At 44.7% G+C, this 12,955-nt stretch overlaps 1 protein-coding gene across 2 annotated transcripts in view; it reads left to right on the top strand.

Annotated features, from left to right (window-relative positions):
- Positions 1-12,955, top strand: part of KNTC1 (kinetochore associated 1) — a 495,394-nt gene that overhangs the window by 186,481 nt on the left and 295,958 nt on the right. For both annotated transcript variants that reach the window (XM_069214955.1, XM_069214954.1), the window contains exon 35: positions 5,743-5,915. In XM_069214955.1, the coding sequence (XP_069071056.1) occupies positions 5,743-5,915 (173 nt within the window). The remainder of the gene's footprint in view (positions 1-5,742; positions 5,916-12,955) is intronic.

Consider the following 12,955-nt stretch of genomic DNA (forward strand, 5'->3'; position numbering starts at 1 on the left):
CCACATCCATCCATTACAGGTGCATGCCGGTTGTAATAAGCACAACTATGTGTCCATGTCATCATTCACAGTAGCATGAGGGCCTAGGACCCCCCCCAAATACTACAATAACTAGAACACGAGTACTGTGAAAATCAAGAGACGGGAGTCAGTGCATTAAAACTGTGGGTTTAAAAATGAAAATTAAATCAGAGGACAAATTACTCTTTTCCCCGCTAAACCGCTGAAGCTCTCCGACAGTGTGAACGACCTCAGAGTTCACTAACAGGATGTTCTGTGCCAGCAGCCAGAACTGGGGCAAAAAAAACGTAAATTAGGTCACTCACTGGTAATCTTAATGGTTGCAGAGGTTCAGATTTTATGTGACAAGAAGCGTTTGATTAACGACTCAATGGTATTTTTGTCAGCATTTAATCACAAGCTGTGCTATATTTTGTCACGTGGCACTGCGTTGACCTTTGTCTTGGCACGGAGGCCTGGAAACCGATGTGTTACGTTAACTATGATAGGACCAAACTCTGCCACACAGGGAGTGCCAGACTTTTGTATAAGTAAGGTACTTTCATAATTAAGGCAGTGCGGCCCGCTTCAATACACTGTTCTTTATTTAAAACATGTTTTTCCCACTTATTGGCACACGGGCGGCTGCAATTGAAACTAAAGCTCAAAAGCATGGCCTGGGCAACCGTGCAATGTTTTCTAATGTATTGATGTTTTGCAAAAATATGCAATATGGTAGAATAAATATAAAAAAAACTTGAAAAATAAATGTATGGCTCAGCAGCCTAGATACATCCTCCCCGAAACTGAAATGCGCTCCTTTCAGGCACCTGTATTCTTGTAATGAGGCAAAATACTGTCACTCAAAGTTTGACAGCCAGTGGCTCAAGTGGGCTGAACCGCAGACCCCTGCTGCAGTAGGATGATGTAGTGGGCAGACACAAACTGTGAATTACAGCGCAAGACAGCTGTCTCAAAGAACCCTATGTGTACGTAAGTGTATTTGCAATATTACGTTTTTTGTAAAAAACTGAGTCTGACCTTAAAAAATCAATTGCACTGCAAACATCAATGCATTAATGCAAAGGCTTCCACAACTTGCCCCTTCTATGAAGGAGGAGAGAGGCCTGAAAGGGGGCCACGTGCAGTGACTTGAATGCAGATGCAGTGCCCGTTATTATTCCCAATGTTGCTTTCAAGCCTGTGCTGCACTGCAATAAGATATGTATTTTTAACATCTTAAAGCGCGTGACGTCAGAGGTGTAAAATGAAGGCCATGTGCACATTAAAGGCTGCTGACGTACGGTGAATTCACAGGCATGGTCTAAGAGTTGTTGTGCGTCTCGCGGGCCGCCAAGCTAGGTCCGTGGGGCCGCTGGCGGCCCGCGGGCCGTACTTTGAGTACCGTTGTTCTAGATGGTCACAGTAACCTCAACTAGAGAGATTTGCCACTCCAGGTTCTGCCTACTCTCAGACATATCTTCTATCATGTCGCACACTGGATATAGAGCTTTCTGATACAGCTTCACTGCAGGGAGCTACGCCACCCAATTTTCCTCCAGGTTCAGTGACCGCACCTAGGCTGTCACCTGGAACGTCCCCGGCTTCTCCTTCTGTCCTCACAAGACCACAGGACAGTCCATATTTAACTCATGTCATTGCTCTGTATCAAGGTCCAGACAGAGATCTTGGAAAAAGATCCAGAAAAAGACAACGGTAATCTCACTCGAAATCAAGAAGACCTAATGCAAGCCGTCACAAAACTTCTCAATTGCAACACAGACTACTGTCCCCTTCATGGACGACGACCTCAAGATCTTCCATCAGAGATTATTCTCTGACTTTCTCTAACACATCTCCACCATGGGTCTCTCCAATTGGTGACTTCACAACTTTTGATGAGGTGCTTGTAAGAGTTGCAACAAGGCTGAACATTCCTATGCCACCTCCCACTGCATCTACATCTGTCATCTTTGATTCTCTACATCAAAGAAAGTAATCAAGACTTCTCTTGTCTCTGGTCTTCTTGAGCTTGTAATGCAGTTATTCCTGACACCTTCATCTATAACGTCCGCTCCATCTAGACTCTTGAAGTATAAGCCTCCGGCCCAAGATCTTTTCTTTATCACGCCAGATCCACCACCGGATTTGGTAATTATGGCTTCAGCTAGAAATTCACACATAATAGCACCATCATCTTCCATACCACCAGATTAGGAGAGCGAAATAATAGACTCCCTGGGAAGGAAAATTTGTGAAACTTCGGCCTCTACATTGAAGGCAGCAAGTGCCAATGCCCTTTTTGGGAGGTATGATAGATTACTTTGGGACTCCCTACAAAAATGTATGGATAAACGTAAGAAGACATAAGATTTTCAGGAGGTCATTAACGAAGGAGTGCTGTTACCAAATCATTGGTTCAGCTGCTGGCATTTCAGATTGATCCGACCCATGGTTATTGCCATGGTATTTGTGCTAGGAACTCCTCATGACTTAGCCTAATATATCTAAAACCAGAAGCTCAATCTAGAATCATGAACCTGACATTCACAGGAAACACGCTGTTTGGATCTCACACAGATGACAAAATGTCATAGATGAAGACTGAATTGGACACCGGAAAAGCTGTGGGTCTAGAAAAGAAAGAAAAAAAACATTTAGAAAGAGTTACATGCCTCATGACAGGCGCTTCTATCCCCCGAGGGTTCAAACCCCTCACTGATCACACCACCACCAGCCACACCATCAAATACAGTTATACCATCAACATAGATCCTCCAGAAGAATAGGGGGCCAACATCAGCAATATGCAGCAGGAAAAACCCCTAGCAAACATTGTCACGTCTTTCCCCACAGATCCGTCAGTCACTCCAGTGGGAGGTAGTATTGTAACATTTTTCAGAGTGCCTGTTGATAACTGCAGACAATGTGTTCTGAATATTGTTCAGAGTTGCTGTTCTCTTCGTTTCAAATCCTCTTCTCTATCTCTTCCCCCAACCAAAACATTGTCTTATCAATGAGATCTATTACAGAGGAGGTGACCATTTTACTACAGAAAAATGCAGCAGAGGAAGTTCTTTCTTAGCAAAAATTATTGGGAGTGTACTCCCAATACTTTCTGATTTGAAAGAAAGGCCTAGAACAGGAATTCAGACCTATTCTTGACTTCAAGTTACTGAACAAGTATATAAGAGAAGAAAAATTCAGAATGCTTGCATTACATCAGCTCTACCCTCAACTACCTCAAGGAGACTGAATGTGTGCAATAGGTTTCAAAACGCCTATTTCAACATTCTGATCATAAGAAAGCATCAAAAGTTTTTATGGTTTACAGTAGGCTCAGACATTTTCAGAACAGAGTCCTTCCTTTTGGATTGCAAACATTTGCAAAATGTATGGCCATCACTGCTGCATATCTGAGAAAATAAAAACTATTTGTCTACTCTTACTTAGACAACTCGTTCATAAAAGAAACATCCTCAAAAGAAACAGTGAGCCATTTTCAAACATGTTTTCACACACTCATCAAGTCAGGTCTACAAGTAAACCTCAGAAAATCTATAATCTCCCCAGTTTTAAACATTCATTTTCTGGGAGCTATAATAGATACATTGTCCGAAAAAGTGTATCTTTGGGAGGAGAGACTGTTGTCAATCCAACTGAAGTGATACATGCACAGATTTCATCACTGTTGGGATCGAGGGCCTCCTGCATTTTTCTACTGGCTCCTGAATTCATGCAAAAAGGCCATCTAGGTCTTCCACAAGAGTGCATTAACGTGCTAAGAAGAGCTAAACATCCTTCCACAAGAAAATCATACACTTTCAAGTGGAAGATATTTTGTATTTGGTGTAGATATACTGATACCATATATTCTTCCTCTAGCAAGGTCTGGGTTACAGTTTTCTTCCATCAAAGTTCACCTTGCAGCTATAACTACCTTTAGAAAGTCTCCATCACAAACCTCTTTTTTTAAGATACCTGTGATTAAAGATTTTCTAGAAGGTATTAAAAAGCTTTTTCCAGTAGTTGTCCATTTCTCATCCTTGGGAACTTAACATTGTTGTCTGTAAATTAATGGGACCCCCGTTTGAACCCACTGACAAAGCCACTTTACAGCATTTTACATGGAAAGCAGCTTTCCTAGTTGCTATTACCTTTTGCAGAAAGTTTGAGATTGAGCCTCATTGCACCTCTGAACCATGCTCTGTATTTCATAGTCATAGATTGGCTATGAGAACACATCCCAGTTTTCTTCCTAATTTGGTTTCGGATTTTGACATTATCCATACTTTTTCCTTACCCGCTTCTTTCCATAATCCATCAACGCCAGCAGAAAAATTATTGCATTCTCTGGACGCAAAGGGTTGTGAAATTTTATCTAGACAAAATCTAGGATATAAGACAGACCGTCTTTTCTTACACCATAGTCCAACACATACAGGTTTGCCTTATTCTAAACAATCTATATCTAGATGAATTGTAGATAGCAAAGAATTCCTTACCTGGTACATTCTACACAGGGAAAGGCTTAGCTCTTCTTTGGAATGTTCCCAGTTCAGAGATATGTAAGGCACTACTTGGAGATTTGTTCATACATTTACTAGACACTACTGCCTAGATTCAAACTACAGAGTGGAAACGCAAGTAGGACAGACTTCTTTAAGGAACGTTTTCACTTGATTGTTGGAGCTGTTTTATTTCATGCCCTTATCAACGTCATAAGCAACCCTTCCAAATCCCTAGACAGGAACTGTTACATCTCTGAACAAATGCTTCTCATGGGATTCCCAATATCCATAAAAATGACCCGACACAACTGTCACCTGTGAGGCATGATGGGATAATGGGGTTACTTTGAGGTACTTAGACATAGCACCAGCTTTTTTATTCCATGCTTTGTATTGCAGCCTATTAGCTAACATTGTCTCATATTCTCTTTCTTTTTCCTTTTAAAAAGGTTTGTGAAAGATTTTCTATGGTCATCTGTTTATAGTTTTGCATGTCTATGCAGGTGGCCTCTTTTTTTTCTTTTAATGAAAATTCAATGAAAACTGGACATTTTTAGACTTCTTTATACTACAAACATGTATACATATAAATTACTATAGTACAAATTATTTTTATACATATGTGTATACTTTTTTAAGTGCTCTGGAATGCCAAGAATGTGGGCGGGACTATTAATTTCTTGTGACATTGATGAGGATTCCCCTGAAAGAGAACTAGGATTACAGGTGAGTTACGTTTCCTTCTTTGATATATTCTCCAGCATTGGCAAAGCCGATAGGGGCAGGCTTTAAAGTTATAAAGGACCTTTGGAAACACCAGTGTTTACATGTATTGGCACATGAAAGCTGGCCCTTTTAGCTTTGCCATTGCTGTTTTTTTTACCCTGCCTTCTTTGAGGTGTGGACAGTTAGGCAGAAACCATGTAACTGGTATTGGTGACACCTTCACCGATGCGTCATTTCCCCGGGGTTGACCAATGTTGAATGCATGTCTCACGTTGCACGGTTGTGCCTGCTTCCTGGAAATTATACATTAGCAATCTGCAGGGGTATCTGTATCTATCAGAAAAAGGGGAACCAAAGGTAATTAACACTTTTTATTTTTTTTAAGTGAGCAGTGTTAATGTGCTGTGCTGCAGAAATGCTTACTATTCTCAAGGTTCTGTTTTATGCCTTGGTCATGTATTCCTCAGTAAGTTATGTTTCTAATTTGTACTTGGTTTTCCATCAGGGATGCATATGAAAATTACTGCAGTGAAGCAACCGGCCAACTGCTGTTTTGTGTTGCCCTTAACCTCTGCCAGAAGTTAGAAACAAACGGTCCCATGTTAATACCTGCAGGGGTGAATCTTCCTAGCATAGTATACGAGTTGGCATGCCAAGCAGCCTCAATCTGCAATTCAGGTACAGTGCTATGTCAGTAGAATATAAAAGATATTTTGCCAGTACTGGTCCAAGACAGGAGAATTGCTTGCCTGAAAGTTTATAATTGTGTATTGTTTGGGAGGGTAAACTGGTTTCATCAGTCTTCAAATAGACAAGTTACTTTTAACATGCTTTTGTCTTAGTAGCTTATTTGCTCTGGTTTGTGTTGTCATCATGTTGTTCAATGTGATATTTCTTATCTTTAGAATAAAGAGGTGCAATTAAGTAACTTTGGTGACTATATTTTTTGAAAAACAAATTGCATCTCTTCAGAACAGGTCTATGTATGTGTTGCCAGTGCTCTGAATTAATATAATGGAATCTTAACTAAATATTAGAGGTAAAGCATGGGATCCGGTTATCCACCTGCCTTGTCCCTGGTGTGACTAGGTTCAAAGTAGACATGCACGGGGGCACCCTTTTAACCTATTTCTAAATAATTTGCATCCTAGATGTAGATGGTGATCCCTGCCACACCTGAGCAGTTCTGTGATGTTTCCATTTTAGAGTGACTGAAAATACGCAAGGGATAGTGATACAGCCCTTATCCCTAAATCATCTTCCCCAGCAGAATGAAATCCTTGATGGATATAAACTGCACTGTGATAGGTTTATTTGACTGTATGACAAAGTCCAGTTATAGCTCTGGAGATAGTTCTCTGAAATCCTTGACCTATATAGTTGTAAAACTTTTTTTTATCATTCTTTTCATTAGAGTTTTGGTGAAAAACGTACAATCATATAAAACATCTACAAATCACCACTACCGCCTGCCCCACAGCAACAGTACAGCAAACCCATTCTTACAAATGACTGAATCAGCATGTTAACATATTGACCAACAGTCCATGTGACACATTCCCCTTCATGTCTACTGCCCTCCATTGACCCTGCGACTTACTGGCAGGACAGTTGGACAGTGTCTTGTACCCCCCACATTCCCTCTGGCCATTCAGTGTGTCTCGGGCCAGCTTCCTGGTGGAAAGAGTCTGGTTGGCTGTTGTGTTCTCTCCATAGGCCCCAGATTTTGTTGTACTTATGAGGGCAGCCCCTAGATCGGTAAATTGCTTCTTCTGCTAAGGAACAGTAGTGGATCCCCCTTAACCACTTCGAGACTGGGGATGGGAGGGTTGGGGGGATTGTCTTTGCTAGATTTCCAGTGACCAGCAATGTCTTGTTTGAACAACATGCAACCAATTACTTCTGTCTTTGTTCCTGTTCCACCCTAAAAACACTCCTAGAATTGCCAGTTTGGGATCGCAATCAATCAGAAATCGTCTCACCTCTTATAAGTTCCGAAAGCCCAGATCCTAGTATCTCTTTATCACCTGGCATTCTCATACCACCTGTATAAGGGTGTCGCTAGTTTGGAAACAGGAGAAGTAGTCTAGGTCCTCACCCCGCCCCGTCCTCATCAGACTTTCAACGGTATAATACATTCTATGAGAATATTTAAACTGTATCAGTCTCACACAGACGGGAATCACCAATTCTCGGGCCGCCATTTTAGGTTTGGGCCTACTTCTCCGTCTGGCTACAGTCTGGGAGAGCTACTGCTTGGGCCTCATAGCTATCCAGCGCATGCTGGAGTTGCACATAGCAGAAGACCTACGATTTGTGCAACTCATATTTACAACCAAGTGCTCGTATGACTTCATGTGGTTTGTCTGCCAGACAACTCCTAATTTGGAGATCCCTAGCCTGTCACAATTTTGAAAGCCTTGAACCCTTGCTGTTTTGTTTAACCATGCTCCCATCCACAATGGTGTTTCCTTGGTAAGGGCCCCACTTCTGTGGTCCTGTCTAACTGATAACAGGGATGGCCGTAAGAACAGGAGGTCAGATAGGAGGGCTCCCTTATATAGCCAGGCCCACGGTACTTGTCTGACTGAAGAGGTTCACTTCAGCCTTGTTGGATCATGTCAATCGCCAAAAATCCAATCAAAAGCAGCTGTGTCATCCAATAATACAGTCTCAGGTCGACTGCCCCCATCCCACTGTCACATAGAGATTGTATGCATTTCTTGTGGAGACCCTAGTAACCAAGCCGCTCCCAATGTAGCTATTGATGCTCGCCTTCACAGCCACAAACTATTGCATAGGTATTTTAAAGGGGTAGTGTTGCAGTACGTAGAGCATCTGTGGTAGTGCCACCATTTGTATCAGGGCTATGCACCCCAAGATTTTCAGGGGAAGGGAGACTCCACATGTCATGTGCCTCCAGAGTATGCGAAGCAAGGTCATTAAATCACCAGCATTCTACCCGGTCCTTGGAAATATACATACCCAGATATTTGAAGGTCCTCGTTACATACCTAATCTTCAGGGACCCAGGTAGCAGATCTGGAGGGGTGCCTACTGTCAAGGTAATAGCCAACGTTTCCCAGTTCACGCACAATCCGGCCATCTTGCCATAAATCTCTAGCTTGCGGATCAATCAATAGATAGACTGCTCTGGGCTTTGGAGATGTAAGAGGACATTGTTCGCAAATAAAGATATTGGGTTCTCAGCAACCAACTTCCACTTCAGGCCCTAAATTTGCACAAGCCTGCTTATCCATTCGTCCAGAGATTCTATTGTAACAGCAAATTGAAGGGGAGGAGGGGGAGCCTCCCTGTTGGTTACCCCTGCCAATGGGAGAGTGGCCTGAATGGACGCCATTAGCCCGGACCATGGCCCATCGTTCGATATACAGCAGCTTCATTTACTTATACAATCAGGGGCCAAAATTACTTTTTCCCAGAATTGCGTGTTGGAAGGACCACTCGACCGAATCAAAGTCCTTCTCAAAGTCCAGCTGTAAAAATGCTGCCTGTTCTGACGGAGCACAGATGAGCTTGTATTACGTTTAACCTTCTAAGGCAGTGCTGGGTGACCCTTGCTGTTATAAAGCAGTTTAGGTCCATATGCATCAGAGTTCTCACCAGAGTAACCAATCTATTTGCCAGAGCCTTTGCCATCAATTTAGCCATGACATCTATAAGGGAGTTTGGCCTGTTTTATGCGCAGTCCGTAGGTGGTCTGTCTGGTTTGAGGAGGACATCTGTGGGAATTGTAGTATCAGTTTCAGTTCTTTCGATCATAGCAAGCAGGTGTGGGACCAGAGTAGAGGCAAACTTTTTGAAGAATTCCATTGGAAACCCATATAGCCCCAGAGTCGGTCTTCTGCACTAGGTAACGCTCCATTTCCCATATCTGCCTTTACAGGGCAGTGATCTCTTTCTCCTTCTTCCTACCATCGATATATATTATTATTTGCCCCCTGAGGACCGCTTTCATGGCCTCCCATAATATAATCAGGGAAACATCTGGAGTCAAATTAACTTTATAATTGGAGTCTATCTCCTCCTGTAAGAATTCTTGAAGCCTTATATCCTTCAGCCATACAGCTTGGACGTTCTAGGGGAAGCTAGTCTTACGTGTCGCTTGTCCCAGTGTGATCTCAAAGGGTGAGTGATCAGACAGGACCTTTGGATGGATTTTATCCCCAGTCACTCCTAGAATGTCAACGGGGGAAAGGGGCAAATAAACTATTCTTGAGTATAGGTGGTGTGAGTGAGAGTGTGTGTATTCACACGCATCTGGGTTCCTTACCCTCCAAATATCACTGAACCTCAGTGATTCTGCCCATGACACCAGAGTGGAGTGACTCACCTGCTCCTCCCCCGTCCTCCCTTGGTGTCAAGATGTGGATGCATAATATCATTAAAGTTGCCCCCAACTACAAGTCCCCCTTCCAGAACTGAAGCCATGGTTTTTATGAGGTCACACATTGTAGACGTCTGTAGGGTAAGGGGGATATATACTGATAACGTCATCCTCATCCTCATCCTCTCATGTAGGGAGCCAGTCACAATGATAATGTCCCATGATGTTGGGGGTAACTTCTGGAACCACGAGGGGGAAGGTTTTAAGTAGAAGGATCTCCACCCCTCCGGAATCCCTGATGAACCCTGCCTGATACACTTGATTAAACCCATAGCGAGCCAGAAGGGAGCATCTGTTACCTAGCAAGTGCATTTGCTGTAAGAGGTGGACTGCTGAGGTCAGTTTACGTGCCTTCCGAAGGATTGCAGTCCTTTTTAACTTTGTCCAGCAGCCCATATATATTCCAAGATACTAGTATTATTATTTCCCTGAGGTATGCCAGGTCCTCTGTCTTATCTGCCAAGATCCTTAAGGATGTGCCCAGTGTGCAGTGTTGTGGGTCAACACACGCTAAATGGAGCATCACCGTCTGACTCCTTAACTGCTTCCCACCCAACACATCAAAACTGGAAGCATCTGTCGCCCTGATATCAAACACAACCACTGTGAACAGAAGCATAAACTTGTACAAGTCGTAGTTCGCAGAGGTTAGCGTTCCCCGTGCCAGCCTCAACAGAAAGGTTCTGTATGCCCCACCTTCAACAGCTCATTGAATAGCACTATATGAGACCATTAGGGGAGGGGGGAGAGGGTTGTGTCTATTCCACCCTCCCTGAGTTTTCATGCCCTCAACCACTGGTGAGGTCCACCTCCTGCCTGTTGCAGGAGCCCTCCGAAGACGATGTTTCCCCCTGGGTCTCGGGCTGCAACCACTGGTTGTTGTGATACTGTCTTTGGCATCTCCTTCGGCTTCTCTTTCTCCTTGTGCATATTGGTTTCCCTTGCTCACGTCCTTGGTATGCCATTGGTTACACTGTCGTTTTTAGCAATAATTTCTTTCCTGCCTTCCAGGCTTCCTCAAGACTTTCAAAGAACAGAGATTTTCCTTGATACAGCACTTTCAATTTAGCCGAGTACATTAGCATATACTGTATACCCATGGTTCTTAGTTTTTTTAAATATCCGGAAAGGATTTGCAGAGTAATTGTACCTTGGCTGTTTAACTAGGAAATAGCATGACTTGGGTGCCCGCACACTAGATGTCTGGGAGGCAATGTGCATGCCTCAGGATGGTATCTCCCTCCACATAGTTACGCACCTGGATGATGAGTGGGTGGGCGAAGTCATCAGTGGAAGCCTTGGGGCAAGCACCAGATGGGCTATTTCTAATATGAAGCATGAGGAGAGTTCTGTGTCTGGAAACCATGATTTGAACCAGTCTGATAGAAATTGCTCTGGACGCAGGCCCTCGCTCCCTCCTACAGGCTTACCAGTCACAGATTGTTCCTGTGTGACCTTCTCTCCGCATCCTCCCCTCGATGTTCAAGGATAGCTGTTGGCTCCCACAACTGCTTGACCTCTTTGTTGTGCCTGCCACACTCTCCAGGAAAGAAATGTCCCTCTACCTCCATGATGTGGGCAGCCAGGTTACACAGATCCTGGCAGAGGAGGGACACCTCCACCCCAATCCTTCCAATTTTGTCATTCAGGTCTCTGTTAGAGTCTTATCTCTTGGAGAATTATGGCCAGAGAAATTGCTTCTTCCTGTGCCACTGAGGTTGTTGACCTGGTGTATTTGGCCATATGCCCTTGCCCCATGGCTGCCTTGTCCTTCACCATCCTGATGGATCAGAGCACGCCACCCATGCCCCTCTCTCAAACCGCCCCCCCTGCCTGGTCAGTCTGGATCAGTTCTGTAGGTAGTAATCACCGTGGATTCACTCTCATTGGGTGGCAAGCACTGCTGCAGTGGTGACTATCTTCCATGAAGGAGCCTCCAAAGAAGACCCCGGTCCGAAGCACCCAAGCGGCTTGGGACACAATCGGAAAGGTATCTGCCATGGGATTTGCACCCTGAGCTGAATACTGTGTCCCCCGCCCCCCCAGGGCCCAACTCCTGGGCCAAGGCTTGCTGGCACACCTTCTGGTCCTCCCTGCTTCTCACCCCTGAGACTCTGCAGAGGAAAGGGGGTTCTGACAGCCGGTTGCATCTTTTGCCAGTGTGGTGCAGTGCAATGCCTGCAGAAAACTGGTCCAGCAGCCCTGGGGTAAGATGGTGAGAGAGCGAGCTGCCTCCCTGCCCTATAAGATCAGCTCCTGTTCCCTGGGACCAACTGAGGAGAAACACAAGGAGGCCATGGAATGAGGGTGAACAGAAAGGAGCCCCTAATCGCCAGTTAAACTGGTTTCAGCTTCTTGGCTTGCTGCACCATTCCTTTGGGAGTCTTTTGGGGCGCTACGTCTGCAGGGGCGGCCCTCTGCTGTGGCAGAGGAGCATCGCCTCACTGCTAATAAGGCAGCAGAAAAATAGAATGGTAATACATCATTATCATTTTTTTTTTTTCTGTCTAGGGCAGGGCCAGCATACTTCGTGTCTGGAGGGAGGCGGAGTAGTGGTGCACTCTAAGTGTGCATGTCAGTTTGGCTGGCCGTCTGAGGCCAGCCAAACTAACGTGCACTTACAACTCTCCACCAAGTTGTATTTCACAACTGGGTGGAGACCAAGTGCAGGCTCCCACTCCCTTCATGAGCGGCATACTAGCCCACTGAGGCCAATCCCGGTGCTTCTCTCATGCTGTGTGACAGGATTGGGTGGGGAGGGAAGCAAAGGATGCACCGAGGCGGTGGGAGTGGCAGTGGCGGGGCAGCAGGTAAGTGCATTTTTTCCCCCATCCCCCGCTCTGTGCACTGCCCACCAACCCTGCCTGCTAGCAGCTGCTCCTTTGCTTCATAGCTGTCGGTGCTAAACTGCGGCGAGCGGTACAGGAGCCTCAACGCTAATGTCAACATGGCTCCAGGCTGCTTCCTTGCTGGGAGCTGGTTCACGAGGCACTCCTGAGCTTACGGCATTGTCAGCCCTAAGAGAAGGGGTTCTTGGCAGCGTGTTAAGAGAGTGACTTGGGGTAATAAATAATGAAAGGTGGACTGCTACTAGTCTTTAGAGTGCCATTCGGCAGGTTGATGGCGTGATTCTTGAGCCTGGCTCAGAGCTCGCTTAAAGTGCGGCTGCCACCTTAGGCTACTAGGCTACTACACCCCTAATTGGGAGATCCTAAACACACAGGGAGGTTGTACACATTTGTGTGTATGAAGCCACAATGACATATACCCTTGTTGTTCTAGTATATTTTTACCACCTTCTGTCACGACT

The sequence above is a fragment of the Pleurodeles waltl genome, chromosome 11, assembly GCF_031143425.1.
Source record: "Pleurodeles waltl isolate 20211129_DDA chromosome 11, aPleWal1.hap1.20221129, whole genome shotgun sequence".
NCBI lineage: Eukaryota > Metazoa > Chordata > Amphibia > Caudata > Salamandridae > Pleurodeles > Pleurodeles waltl.